At 33.9% G+C, this 15,613-nt stretch overlaps 2 protein-coding genes across 2 annotated transcripts; both read right to left on the bottom strand.

Annotated features, from left to right (window-relative positions):
• Positions 1-1,394: 1,394 nt before the first annotated feature.
• On the bottom strand, positions 1,395-2,426 carry LOC125853560 (GDSL esterase/lipase EXL3-like). The gene is made up of 5 exons (XM_049533312.1): positions 2,405-2,426; positions 2,207-2,302; positions 1,858-2,066; positions 1,567-1,764; positions 1,395-1,430 (listed from the first exon to the last, which is right to left on the bottom strand). The coding sequence occupies exons 1-5, from the start codon at positions 2,424-2,426 to the stop codon at positions 1,395-1,397; spliced, it is 561 nt and encodes a 186-aa protein (XP_049389269.1).
• A 1,256-nt stretch (positions 2,427-3,682) lies between these two features.
• LOC125867275 (protein SEMI-ROLLED LEAF 2) lies at positions 3,683-14,924 on the bottom strand. The gene is made up of 20 exons (XM_049547713.1): positions 14,604-14,924; positions 13,861-13,999; positions 13,418-13,492; positions 13,222-13,337; positions 12,520-12,634; positions 11,721-11,849; positions 11,542-11,589; positions 10,168-10,352; positions 9,834-10,033; positions 9,053-9,336; positions 8,836-8,985; positions 8,075-8,464; positions 7,807-7,956; positions 7,533-7,611; positions 7,325-7,449; positions 6,695-6,886; positions 6,389-6,529; positions 5,564-5,707; positions 4,329-4,535; positions 3,683-4,083 (listed from the first exon to the last, which is right to left on the bottom strand). Exons 2-20 carry the CDS (start codon positions 13,993-13,995, stop codon positions 3,967-3,969), a joined length of 2,982 nt encoding a protein of 993 aa, XP_049403670.1. The 5' UTR covers positions 13,996-13,999; positions 14,604-14,924; the 3' UTR covers positions 3,683-3,966.
• Between the last annotated feature and the right edge of the window lie 689 nt (positions 14,925-15,613).

Genomic DNA, 15,613 nt, shown 5'->3' with positions numbered 1-15,613 from the left:
TTTATAAATATGAAGAAATTAATATATAGAAGGGTAAAATTGTCAAATCTAAATTAATTTGTATTTATTTTGAATAGGTTTAAAGAATGGTTACAAGAAAATGAAAATAAGGGAGGTAGACGTAATATCGTAAACCACAAGGGAGGTGAGTGTTATAGCGTGAAACCTGAAGGGATGTATCTGAAATTATCCCTTATTTTTTCACTTTATGACAAAGAGTTTTTGGCTAAAATTATCCCTTAACTATGACTCAAATTTAATGTACATCCTTATAATATCTAAATGAGCAAAAGACATCCTTATATTATTCAAAAAAATAGCAAGAATCATCCTTCAGTCTATTTTTGTTAAGAAACTGATTGAACCAATTTAAATATATATATATTTTTAATTTGGTCATGTCTTAACCACGACGAGAACATCAAAATTACCTAAAAAGAATAAGAATATGGATAGGAAATGAATCTTTCATTCTCGGAATTTAAATTTTGTGTGTTGTTAGTTTATATATTTTTTGCATCATCAAGTAAATTGACTTGCAATAATACATAAGTCTTTAAATATTTATATAGTAGATTCCGATGGTTGGAAAGATTATGTAAAAAAAAATCATAAAATTATTACACTCAACTATTTAGAGATTTTCTTTAATAAAATATTGAGTATGTATGTACAAAGGTGAAGCTGAGTACATTTTTTCAATTGATTTTAGGAAAAACTAAACATAAATTTGAACTTCATCTAAATTTAACGACATAAACTTCATCATGTATACTTCTTTCGTAACAAGGAGGTAAAATTGACATATTTTGAATAGTTTAAGGGTATGTTTGGCTCTTTTCAATTAATTTTAAACATAAAATCTCAAAAAAATTATCAAACTTATCAGTTTTATTAGACAAATAAATAAAATTACTTTAACATTATCATTCAAGTTAAAATATATTTTTTCTGTAGGATAGCGAGTATTCTCCATGATGTTAGTTAGAATATATAATTATTTGTTTCATAGATAAATAATATAAAAAACTGTTTAATTAAACTATACATTTCGGAACCATACAAACTTATTAGATGAAATGTCCCAAATCAAAGCAAGCTCACCCCTTATAGGAACAAATGAATCACAAAGATCTTTGATAAATTAAACTATATATTTTAACAAGGAAATACAATACAAAAATGAACTACTTTTTTTCAAAAGAATTAATAAGTTGATTATATTGAATATATCATTTGGTCATGTGTGATGAATGTTTGAAGATGTTGCTGGAGAACTTGATTGACTAAAAGTCTATAGCCTTTCTCTGTAAGGTGAAAACTATCCCAAAATACATATTCATAATCTTTTGAACATGCAATAGGACAAGCTGCTAACAATTCTATTTTCCCAACTAGAGCACAACATCCATTTTTCGTAATCTTATATCCTGTCACAATAAATTTTAATCAGTCAAACTGTATTACGTAAATTGAAGTAAGTATATCATATGAATAACAATACTTACCATATTTCGTAGGGTTATTGATTAGATCAAACGTGAAATCATAAAAGTCAATATAGACCATTTTAGCGTCAGGAAATTTGTTAGAAAGGGAGTTTATCTCAATAGAGAGCTTATTGTTGAACGAGTATGCTTTTTCATTAAGAGAATCTACGCAATTTTTTCGAAGTCCTCCTCTAGTATTTCTATGAAGTGGCATGCATCCTATTGGTAATACACCAAAGACACCAATCTTACGTGCCCCCAACTTGTACAACTCCTATCAAACAATAACAAAATTAAATTAGACAATTAGATATAATTAATTAAAAAATCAAAAAATACATTAGTGTATGCAAATTAAAATAAGTACCTGCACAAAATTAGAAGCAAACTTGACCAAGAGCTCATTGTATGATGGGTTTAAAATAGAAGCTGGATTTAATTGAATGTCATTATGGCCAGAGAGTACTATAAAAAGGCTATTACTCAAAATTTCTAAGGCTTTTGCTTCTCCAACAATAGCTTTAAGCTTTCCAATATATTCTTTGAATAACTCTAGTTGTTTTGGAATTGAAAGAACTCACTGTATTTTCATCAAAAAAAAAAGAAGATTATTAATAATGAAAAATATATTACTAAAAAAATAAATTGAACAAAAAAGGGAAGAAAAGAAAATATACCAATAAAACATTAGTTTTTGGATCATATATATCCTGAACCTGATGAAGCAAATGTGACTCCTGTTATGAGATCCTTAGCTTGTAGTTCTGGATCAAGATATGGAGGCAACAACTCTTTTATTCCCAATTGTTCCACTATAATTATCAAATATGAGAATCGAATCTAAGTTTAATTAAATAGTCAACAAACTAAAGTACTAAGATTTTCAATATTAAAATTATGTAATATAACAATACTTCCAGTAGCCTTTCCTCCCATAAAGTTCTTTCCATTTTGTGGAATATTCCCCTTGACTATCGTCAAAAAGTAGTTGTTGTTGCCAGTATCAACTATAGAGTCTCCGAACACAAATACTGCCGGAATTATACTACTCACGTTGTATTGATTGTTGTAGATCTGCTTTCGCACCTCTAAAAATAACTAAAGTACTTAATAGCAGAAAAATATGAGAGAACGATTTCATGATTTTCATTAATGAATTGATTGTCCTAAAATATATTCCACATGTTTACCAATTAACAGGAAACTTATATATAGAATTTGTTTGTCAAAGTAAAAAAAAAGTGTCTTGATAATTAATTGGGAGTACGCGTATGGCATGAAACTGATGGCAGCTTATTTTATTCATCATGATGATGATGATATATATATATATAAAAAAATATATATAAGCGCTGATACATTAATCTGATGCGCAAGATACATTAATCGTTAAGTAAGATACATTGCATTTTATACATGATACACTAATCTGATGTACATTTTATACATGATACACTAATCTGATGAGCGAGATACAATAATATAAACGCTGATACATTAATCTAATGCGCGAGATACACTAATTTGATACACGAAAATGAGGGATTTTGGAGATTTGTAAAACTTATAGGGGATAATGGTAATAAGTAAACTAAAAGGTGAGATTTCTGTAATTTTTCCTTATAAGAGATAATTAATGAAATAAGAAAATCAATTGAGATTTTCAATTAAACAAGTAATTTCGTTTCATTTACAACATAAAAAAGTACAACAAGTAATGTTACATATTGTTATATATGACATTTAAATGTCACATATCAATATACATATATATGACTGTATCAAACATTATAAATAGAAGTTATAATTATTTTCTGATATAGTCACTAAATAAAATTCACAAAATTATTTTATTTTTATTTGTGACAAAATTCACAAAATTATTCAAAATGATGAAATAAGATACTTTTTTTTTAATTTGATCTTGTAAGAATCACTTTAGTATTGCTACATCACACCAAAAGTTAGTTGAACATGAAATGAAGGTTTGAAGATGGGACTTGAAAGTGCAACAGGTCTCAGGTTCAAGTCCCCTTGGATATGAAGTCACCTTAGTTAGGAAACACGTTACCCCTATGGAATTTTCCGGCGCGAATCTGAATTTAGTCGGGCTCCAAGTAGGTACCGAACACCAGGTGGGAAACAAAAAAAAAACATATGACAACTTCATTTAAATTAAAACTCCATCCAAATTGTAAAGAGAGATTTGAAATGATCAGAGGAGCTGGAGTTGTAAAGCAAGCCTAGATACAGACGACTAACACAAGTTAGAATTAAATACAGCTTAGTAATACTGCACTTTACAACAATGCTACAACAAACACACACCTTAGAAATACAAACACTTGATAAGTTGGGGCATGACAGCTCCAGAGTTGGAATTAAAGCAAAAGGGTTAGCTAAACCTACTAGTCGATCACTAGCTCAATGTGATGTCATTTACAAACTAAGGTGCAGTTGCATTGCGTGCATCGATCTAACCTCTAGCAGCTCTGAGGAAGTTATCAAAAGGACTTGCAGGAGGTAGCCTCAGTGCTAGCCATGATTCATTTGATAACGGAGGTCCTTTAGCAGGTCCATCTTCTTGAAGTATCTGCAGCAAACACAAGTTACAGACGTTAAAACATACCATATGGATATCAATATCAAATGCACGTAAGCAAAAAGTCTAGACTTCGTACATTGAGAAATTAAATGAACAAAAACAACCTCTACACCGGAAACAGAGAGAAATTAAATCATCTGAGATCACATTTGCGTTCAAACTTTCTCTATCAAGGGATTCAAAATAAGAATACGCATGAAGATCTAGTTAGGAGACAATTAACACAAGATCACCTTAGCAAGTGCAGATGGCCCATTTGCGGGGAAGGCAGGATACACCATACCAGCTGCTTTTGAACAATGATTTTCATGAGCTAACCAATTAGAGAGTTTCTTTCTCGAGTCTGTGCCAAGAGATTCACATTGACTAGTGATGGTGTCATATGGAAGTGGTGAAGTTGAAACAGATGAACCAGCTACTTGACCAGCCACCTCGAGTGCCTGAGAAAAGAAACCAACTTAAGGAACAATAAGGAGAATGCTATTCAATTGACTTGTTTCTTTCAAATCGCATAAAAGATCATTAAGTTGGTGCTTTGTCAGCTTTCATACATTGGACCAACCAAAACTATGAATGCTTGTACTTCGTTCATATAATCGGTGCAGTATTATCTGTCTCTAGCTTCAATTTTTAACAAAACCTAACTATATCACACTCATGTCAAACACCTGTAGTGGTCATAGATTAAAGGTACCAATCAGGGAGCAGAAGTTGCCCTTGTTTAACAAGGAAAAACGTGTGAAAACCGTTTTCGGAGAAAAAGTAGGCAAAGGACCTAGAATAATATTAGATGATGTAATCCATTTATATAACTTGACAGGAGATGCAAATATGAAGCTAACTTTGTAGACAAACTTGACAGGACCAGCTTGCAAATATAACTTACAGTACATAACTAAGCAGAAATTTAACAATTTTGTTTCAGATTCAACTCACATCATTTTATACACTTTCAGATGAGAGAGACTTGACACTCAGAAAAACTTTGCTTTTACGTTGGATCAACTATGGGAGTAATCAACAACTTTTCAAAAATTCATATATTGAACGACAAATTCAACAATTTTTCAAATTTCATATATTGAGCAACAAATTCAAAACAGGCACAACTTTAGATTGCTACAAGAGGTGAAATCTATTTGCAGAAAAGTGATATCATGCAGCATCCACTAAAGTAGTATGTGACACATTGTTGCAAATAGAGAGTTACCTCTGTGATTGAGTACATGAAAGATGTTCCTTTTCTTTAAAAGGATTTACACTCTCATTAATAATGTGGCAATAGTCGGATCAAACAGGAAAATCAACTATTAGTCACACCTCCCTAAATCTTGTGTATAACTAACAAACTATTCTGCCTGGACTATATTATCCTTCTACAATCAAGCTCATCTCTAGGGGCACACAAAAGGAAAACATGCATGTGGATGGACACATAAAAGGGGTTGTGGCCTGTGGGGAAGTTTACCGATTCAAGAAGCTGTCCAATGCTCACAACATGAGACATCGAAGGAGATGGAGACATAGGAATTCTGGGAACGAATCTGGTGATGTCAGCAATTGATGATTCACTTACTTTGTCATCCTCTACAAACGAATTTGGATAACATTCCTGCACCAGTAAACAACAAACGTATAAAGATGTTGTGATTCAGGAATATGAGAGCATGTATTAACAATGAGGAAGCTGTTAGCAGACACTGGCATTAAACTAGGGAATGATAGGGACAGATTTGCTTGGTACTTCCTCCATCCCATTTTATAGGGCCTAGTTGACTGGGCACATAGTTAAAAAAGAAAAGACTACTGAAACTCATGTCTTAAACAAGCCAGACATTTATGTGGCTATAAATAATAATCTCACTAAGGGTAAAATCAAAAGGTGGCATTCTCTTTTAAGGACATGCCACTCCCTCCGTTTCAAATTACTTGCCCCTTAATACTAAAATAGATTTTTTTTTTCTTTTTACTTGTCTATTTTAACAAATCAAGAAAAAATTATCATTTTCTTCCAATATTACCCTTATCATTAAATAACTACATAAAATGCTAGTAGTCAAATTTAGATTTCCAAAGCATAATTAATAAGGTTAATTTAGTAAGATAAACCCCTAATAAATATTTTCTCAAGGGGAGTGTCAAGTCAACATGGGATAAGTAGAATGAAATGGAGGGAGTAAAAGGAAAGTGCCACATAAATTGGACCGGGGGTGGGGATACTAAATGATGATGAACACTAAACCAGCATCTATGTCATGCCACAAAGAATCATGTGAATGCTTGGTGAGCAAACCTCATCAAACGAAGGTGAATATCTGGAGTGTGATCCTATTTGGACGTGATCCATTCCAACCATTGATTTTAGATAAAAGATGAAAGTATCATCAGGTGTGAAATCCTCCGACAGCTGCTTGAATATGTCATCTGCCTTAACCTAAGGCACACCCCAAAAGAATAAGTAAGCACGAATATGCAGGACCAGGGACAAAAAAAAGTCCATTTGCGATTACTTTCCTTTTTTTTTCTTGGCGGCAGGGGAGAGCCAGAGTTAAGTTGAGAAATAACGAAGTATACATTGAATTTTCAAGACAACTAGTACCTCTGCAATGCTAGACAAACTTTTAACTAAGATGTCCTTTATTATCTCATGACACTCTTGAATTTTGTTCCGCAATTCTGATAGTGATGATACAGCTGCTTCGTTATCTGCTGCAGAACCATATTTTCTCACATCTACATGAGGCTTCAGGTACACTTGATAACCATCATTGATACCCAGAAAAGGATCAACCTGAACATGGAGGGGATTTTAACAGCAATTGCAAACAAAATATGTCATAACAAATTTGTTAAACAAACATGGTAGTAGAGATGAAATGTCGTTTCTAACTTGTTCAACAATAGTAAAAACTTTTACGTCCATAAAATTGCAATCATAACTTGTTCAACAGAAAAAATAGTTTCTTCCATTTCCATAATGTTGCAATCAGAGCTTGTCCAACAACAGAAAAACAGTTCTGTTTCCATAATGTAGCAATCAGAACTTGTTCAACAACAGAAAAATAGTATTTTCTATTTCCATAATGTTGCAAATATCTTATCAATTAAGATTCTTTTTAGTGAAAAAAGCAAGATCAAACCGCCTTGTTTGCATTAATTCTTAGTAATAGAACATGTAGCCATGACTTTGAAATGAAATCAATGAAAGTTTATCCTAGGGAGTACTCACACCAAAATCCCGCAATGTTTCAAGTATAATACTTAGGTCAGTTATCTGATAAATCTTCGCCAAAAATGCTAACATGGCAGCTGATAACACAAGAAGCGAACGCTGGTATGCTGGAGGAAACAATCCTGAAAGAAGACACAAGGTAATTGTAATTCACTTTTAGCAGTTAACCATGAGTTCATTAGTTGCAAAAAATACAGTTCCTTACCATTATTAGGGTCTAGGGATAACTTCATAAGTGATAGAGGAAGCTGACAAAAGCGTATCAGTAAATTATTGTTGGTTTTCTGCAACAACAGGAAATTGACAACCATGAGCATGGATTAGATACAAAGATGTTTAGAGAAAGCACTTAAACCTTGCATGAAATTGTGTTTACTCAAGACTTTTTGTTTAGTTTTTTTTTTTTTTTTTTTTGGGNGGGGGGGGGGGGTGGTGGGAGGGGGGTTTAGCATCACAATGTGAATAACCTGAATGCTCACCTTAACACGTGAAGAAATAAGTGTCAAGCAAAATGACTGAACTATAGCTTCAACATTTGCAGGTAAATTATCTGGCATGTTGGCTTGTAGCCAGAGGGCTGACAGCAACTGGACAATTTGATCCTTGTTTAGCTTCAGAATGTATGGTTCCTGAATCAAGTGAAAAGCATTCTTCAGTGGAGCCAGAAATTAGTGAAAATGCAAAAAAGAGAAAGAAAGAAAAACTAGAATAAGAAAGTGATATCAGTTAAATCAGTAATGTTCTTACACCCTCATTCAAGCTACCAACAGATACGGCTGTACAATCAATCATAGAACTAAATTTTTTAAACTTCGGTGAATTGTTTACGGTCCAACCCTGCTTGTATTCCTCATCAACATTGTCTCTCGCCTTCAAATCATCTTGAATAACATGTCCTTCCTTCAACTTAATTCCATCCTTTCCCTTTCGAAGCTTATCAAGTAATGAAGTAATTGACACAAATGTAGATGAGCCGTTTGCATTCCATCTCCTTGTGTGGTTGGCTATGTCATGTCTAATATGGTTAGAACTTGGGATTAGGAGAACAGAAAAGATGTGGTGTCCTCCAATCCGTATTTCAACGTCTGGATGCAATGTCACTTTCAGTAGCTGAACAAACAGCTCCTCAGAGAATACCTAAAAGGATTTAAGATAATGAAATATAAAATAATCTTGTTGAAACACAAATGATATAGAAGACACATACTTCAACTCAACAAGAAAATTTCATTGTTCCCATTGATATTACTTGCCAGTTACCATAAAAAGATAAGAAATCATGTACGGCAGAAAATATATCCATTTCCATTAGAATACATAAAAAGAACGATTCACATCCAACATTCTGTGAAGATTTTATTCATTAACCTCAGACATGATTACTCAAAACAGACAATAAACGTGCGAGAAGCCTAAAGCTGAAAAGGAGGAAACATATTTTACGGCAAACAAGCTAGCTGGCAATGTAAGAGGACCCAACATGGATGACAAAGCAGGCAATCACTTACCTGCTGACATCGTGAAACAACAGATGCTAATGAGATCATATGAGCAAGAATGATCAAGGATCCCATTGTAGCCCTGGCAACCACTTTAAGAGAGGGCAACTTCTCCAGCATCATTGCCATCATATCAAACAGTGGTCGTGCATCAACAATCTAAGGGAAAAATCTGTTAATATCAGAAATAGCCTATCAAAACCATTCATTAACTAACATAAATTACCCCTTTAGCGGTTTCTAGGAAGCATTCTTGGATAGATGTTTGAAGTGCAAGGTTGAAGGTAAGCTCTTGCTCTTGAACTGATTCGACAGTTGCTTGAAGGCTCTTACGCAAATGTCTGCACAGGTCACCGACAAATCGTACATCTGAGAGACTAGCTTCCAATCTAATGAGTCGAGCCAAAGCAGTAGCAGTTTGGATGACATAAGACTTCATTTGAGGATCATGTGCCACATTCTTGTGGTCTAAATGACGAATTACACCGGTTAAAATCAACTGTTGATTCCCTGAGAATCCACAAGAATGAAGAACATTTAGATGTCATCAAGTCTATTCAAATATTTGTGTCATCAATGTATAGAATTATGATGACTTCTAGGAAAACAGTATTTAAGCAATATACTTTACAGTGTTAGATGGTGATATAACAGATACCAGTCATTGACCCACCAGTTTGAGCAATATACTTTTACAGTGTGTTTTGTCATTTACCTTATTCCCCAGAACACAACGCGGAAAAAGCAGGTCTAGTAACTTTTTCTACATGCAAAAGGAATATCTATGAAGAAGAATTAATACTGAACAGAAATGCAGTGGGAAACCCATCAAAGAAACACCTGCTTCACAAGTGACATCTGGTTATGCAGCTGTACACTGATGAGCAAAATGTACCAAGAACTCCACTATGAAGATAAGGATAGAGGAAAAGTTGTCCAATGCAGGCACATCAGTACACTAGGGATAATGACACCAAGGTTCAAGAAGCAGTATATTAGCAGATTACCTGAACTTTCAACAAAGTAGATCATATCGGAGAGAACCATCACAGCCAATCCATGTGGAGAAACCCAGTGCTGCCTCCCATGGTCAAAATGGACAAACATTGGCTCTAACACCCTACGCATTGTACTGCTCTCTTCGGCCAGGTCAGCCATCCTTTCAAGACAAATTTGAGCCCATACTTTTGGTGTTTCGATTTCTTCTCTGTAGAAACAATTTGAGGCAGAAAGATAAAAAGGTAGGTAGATAAAGTGATTAAAAGAGATATCAATGCATTTGCAGCAGTCGTGATTATCTGGTAAGAAAGCCAAATTTTTAGTGGATTTAGCGGCACAAACCTTGTTAATGAAGATGGATCTTTCTTATCAGGTCTGGGTCTAATTTGGCAAGGACCGAATTCACTACCAACAGCTCTTCCTTCAGATCTAACAACTTCATCCACCCAATTGTGGTGTGCCTCCCCTCGTTCAAAGTCCTCATTATGCATTTCAGGCTCATAGTTATCCAGAGTCACATGAACAATCTGCACAAGATGATATAGAACTTCAATGATGGCTAGTTGTCATTTGTTAACAAAAGATAAAGCATTCTGAGAAGACATCATCCATACATGGATAATTCCTAGTCAGCAATCTAGAATAGCCAACTAGAATGAGAAAACAAGAAAATGCATTTTTTCTTAGAGCTGTAAATGAGCCAACCCAAGCAGATTTCCAGATGCTTGCACTTGGTCTGACTACTACTGCAAGCACAGCATACTTGGTACAATTAGCATGTGCCACGTGTCAAGCACATACTCAAATTCAGTAAATTCCTTCAAGCTTGAGCTGAGCTCAACTCTTCTTGTCTAAACAAATAGCTGAGCGGAGCTCAGGATCGAGTTCATTGAAGAAACTAGTTAGACATTGAGCTCATTCAGTCATTTGTGAGTTTTGTTCAAGTTTCATTTTCTTTAGTATATTTTTTGAATAAAAACAATAGGTCAAATGTACCAAAATGCCCTTTAATATTGTGGTTTTAAACATGTCATGGGAAGTTGGAATTAACAAGCTGCCAAAAAAGGAAAGAGGCATTTTTTTAAAACGGACTTAAAAAGAAAGTAGGACAAACAAATTGAAACTGAAAGTAGGACAAACAAATTGAAACTGAGGGAATAATTAATCTCCTATTGTATCACTTGGACTTGGGGAAGTAAAAAACCCATGCAGAGACGGAGAGAAAACAGATTATGCCCCTGAAAGAATTGGAGACCTCTCATATTCACAAAGAAAAATAGGAAACAGGTGATACTGAGCTCAGATCATTTAATATTGAGCTCTACAATAAGCTCGAGCTCATTGTTTAACAAACAAACAGATCTTGTTTTTGCTGAGTTTGTTCATGAACATTTCAGTTCATTTACTGGTGTAATTTTTCACTCGAAAGCCAATGACCATGAATAACTGATGTATTAGATTAGCAATAAATGCAAACAATCAAAGGATAGAGACTCTTAGGAACTCACCCAAGATGGGAAACAAGATTTACATTACTATCCACAACATATCACTGTCTATTTCAGAAAACCTTCATATCAAATCTCACAATAAGGACTCATGAAATATGTTCTGGCAAATGAAGAGTATGTAACATTTACAAAGATAGGGAATAATAACTTAAGGAACTAGAACATCTTGTACGAGAGAGAGAGAGAGAGAGATCACTCTACCAACCTCGTCAAAATCAACAAATATATGAGAGACCTCAGCCATGAACCAAACCTGCAAAGGTGGATTCAATTACTCAGGTCCAACTAAACATTCAGCAAACTTGTATGAAGAGAATTGCTGCCAAATATAAAGCAAGCATTGTTAAAACAATGGCTTTTGACCAAACCATAAAAGTACAATACCATGGCAGAAAGACATTGCAAACTTGATGCCCTCAAGCTGCGTTTTTCATGTTCTTCACCAGTCTCCCGTGCCAATGAACATACTTTGGGAACCAAAGTTTCTATGTTATATGTGTATGTTCCATCTACCTGCTTCCAAAATAAGATGGTAAGTAATTTTACAAATAAAAGAAACTAATGTCAATCTTCAGCTAGTGCAGAATGACTCTGGGTTTACCATAACTAGGAAGCAATAATTATACATACAAGATTCTTGGGGAATAAAAATTCTATAAACATACATGGGCAAGATAGTCATCTCAGATAACATACATAAGATGATAAGAAGTGACTCTTTACACTGTACAACTAAAGTGGCATGCTCATCTATACAAGTAAGAGGAAGAACTCAAGCATATTGTAACACACTTTAGCTTCAATAACAAAAGTTTTGACTACCAAAATAACGTAGTTTTGCAGTATGGCTTCATCTAACAAAAGCACACTAGCTTAAACTCCCCTATATTTATTTGAGGTTGCTCAGAGATGAATATTGAATACTGAATACCACTTTTGGAGCCAAAAGAAGTTTTTGAGGTGAATTAATCAGCAAAGACTCTTTAATCAACCAGAACAGCATAGTGTGAAGAATATGCAATTAGACATTCAAGAACTTTTCTTTTACATCTCAATGAAGGTATTTTTGTAATTGTGTTACATATTTAGATTAATAAACTACTCATTACACACCCAAATTGATACCCCAATAGAGAATTTGACATTATACAAAGCTGCATTCATCAATATTTTCATTAATCACCTGACTATAAATAAACCTGGTCAGGGTCTGGCAACCAGTAATCCTGATAGCATCTTTCTTAGAGTCATCCAGCAGTTCAACAACCATGTCTAATAGGCTAGCAGCAAAGTATGCCCTGCAGACACACAAATCGGTAATATATTAAATCCCTAGAAGATTAAGTGGAGGCTTACTCCAACTTGATATCATTTTACAAAATATCATTCTCTGAGTTACCTAGCATAGGTTTTGCCAAACAATGAGAATCTAAAGCATTATATTACAGAATCAGCCTACTGGTAAGCATATCAACTGCAATACAGACTTAATGAAGGGCAAGCATATTGAAGGTTGGAATAATATAGGACTAATTAAATTATATGTATTATGTAAACCTGCAATCATTGATTACATGCAGCAGCTTGATGGTAAGGACGGCTCTATTAGTGATGACTAATATCAAACTCAAAATTATGGCATGCCCTGTCTGTGCGTAATTTGAAGATGTTTTAAATTATTAATTCTGACACTTAGATTGAAAAAGTGCCTGAAGAAATTAAAGAATAATTGTGGGAAATCGTAAACGTATTAAGGCTGGATGAAGAAGAAAAAACTAAGTTCCATTCTATCATATTCAGGAAAATACTACAAGAGAATACTCTTGGGGTTTAAACTCTTATACTTCACCGAGATAGTTATAAATATTGAAAAATAATAACTCACATTTGCTCCTTGCACATGCAAAGCAACTTATTGTACACCTCAGCAATAACATTGATAAACTTGATGTGCTCACTTCGCAGCTCTTTGTAGCATCTTTCTTCAAGATACTTTGCAATCTGATCAAGAAAAGCATGTGTAAAGGCTGCAAATTTTACTGAAAGGGATTACATACACAGGCAGTGAAGAAAGCCATTACCTTTGGGATTCTGAAAGGATTTTTCGCTGCATATTCACATAATCTCACTATTTTCCTTTCATTAGGCAAGCCATCCTGCATTCACAAGTTGCAGAGCAATTGAATGTTGCTATCACAAGTACCAACAAAGCAGATTCATGGATTGACTGTGGTTACTCTTTATATCTTTTCTTCTCAAGCATAACAAGGCAGTTACTCCCTCCATTCACTTTTACACGTCACTTTTAACATATCAACGAAAAGACAAATATCTTTTTCTGTGTTTTACGCTTAGCATTACTCAATTCCCTAAATCACCTAAGAAAATACATCAATTAACATGGGTATTAAGGTAAACAATTCATATTAATTATTATTTCTGAATGAGTATGGAAAGTTCAAAGTGGACAAGTGAAAGTGGAGTATTAGTTAGACCTCAAGAAAACTGAAATCAATGTACTTACTGGTGATTTGGGGAAGATTTCAGCTAGCAATTTCTTGTATCGCTTAACGGGTTGTCGAGATCGAGACCTCATAGCAGGACAGCAAATGCACATGTTCCCACATGCTGGGAATAACTTCCGTGAAATAAATCCCATTTTCCTTCAATTTTCAGAATAAACAAGTAAAATTTCTCAGTGATAATAGGTAGAACAAAAGAACCCAACCAAGAATAGCATACATACACAACCTTACTGACAAGATAGAGAAGCATTAATCAACCTTACAAAAATAAGAATTGAACATTTAAAAGAAAAAAACCCAAGAATCCCAAGAAAAATAACACCAAGAATAAAAAGTAACCCAAGAACAGGAAGAATAGCCACATACACAACACAACCAACTCAAAACTCAAGCCAAAATCAAAATGCAGTAAAGAGAAAGATCGATCAACCAACAAGAAACGGTAACAAAAGTAAAAAAACTTCTGATAAACAGAGGCCAAAAGCGTGAAAACCAAGATTATTAATGACAAGACAGAGAAGCATTAATCATCCTTACAAAAACAAGAATTGAAACATTTAAAAAAAAATAATAACCCAAGAATCCCAAGAAAAAAAACACCAAGAATCAAAAAGAAGCAATAACCCAAGAATCCCCAGAAAAATAACACCAAAACTCAAAAACAAGCAATAACCCAAGAATAGGAAGAATTATAAGGACAATATACGCAACAAAAACTAGTAAAAAAAGTAAATTAACATACCTTCAACTACAGAAGGAGATCTTGGAAGTGAAAAGGGGTTTCAAGAACTCCAACAAAGGTTTCAACTTTGGTAGAAAGAACAAATGGGAAGTGAAGAAACAATGAAAAAAAATCAATTTCAAGAAACCAGACAACTACAAAGTAAGCGCGTGGATTTTGAAGGAAGAAATCTTAAAAGGAGGAAAGAACAACATGGGGTTTTTCAAGAATCAAAGACTGGTTAGTAGAGTAGTAGAGTGGAAGAGAAAAAGAGAGATCACGTGATTGTCAGGTCACTTATTTGTGTTAAAAGAGACTTTTTTTTCTCTATTGTCTGTCGCCTCTTCCAACACAGGTCAGGTCCCCCTATATACATACCCTTTTTCTTTCCCTTCTATAGTTTTCTCTTTCAAATTTTTGAAATATAACTACTACTTTTAGGGTTCGTTTGGTTTGAAAATGAGTTATGATGGAATAAGTTATGTTGGGATTAGTTATGATGGGATAAGTTGTGTTGGGATTATTTTTTATTGAGTGTTTGGTTTGTTGTATTCAAAATAATAAATTTTAAGAACAATTTATTTGTTTACAAAAATGCCCTTCATTAATGTAAAAAGTGATATAACAAAAGGGTTGAAAGAGACATTTTTGTCATTTACCTATTTTATCCCGGGATAAGTTATCCCGGGATTACTATACCACCCAAAGAGAGGGATAACTTATCCCGGTACTAATTATTAATCCCGGGATAAGTTATCCCGAACTTGCCAACCAAACAACAAAATAAGCGGTACTATAATTTAATCCCGAGACTATTTGGTATTATCCCTCACACCAAAGGACCCCTTAATACTACTTCCCTTTTTTCTCCATATGACTGTGTTTTCAATAGTCTTTGTTGACTCTTCTCTTTGGACCAACAAACTTGATAGTTTACGTCTGAAACTCACATTTTCAATAATTTTAATAATATTAATAGTTTATTTAATTTTGTCAGTATATAATATTTTATTTATATTTTTTTTTAAATA

Source organism: Solanum stenotomum, chromosome 1, assembly GCF_019186545.1.
Source record: "Solanum stenotomum isolate F172 chromosome 1, ASM1918654v1, whole genome shotgun sequence".
NCBI lineage: Eukaryota > Viridiplantae > Streptophyta > Magnoliopsida > Solanales > Solanaceae > Solanum > Solanum stenotomum.
This window is presented reverse-complemented; position numbering and strand designations above follow the sequence as displayed.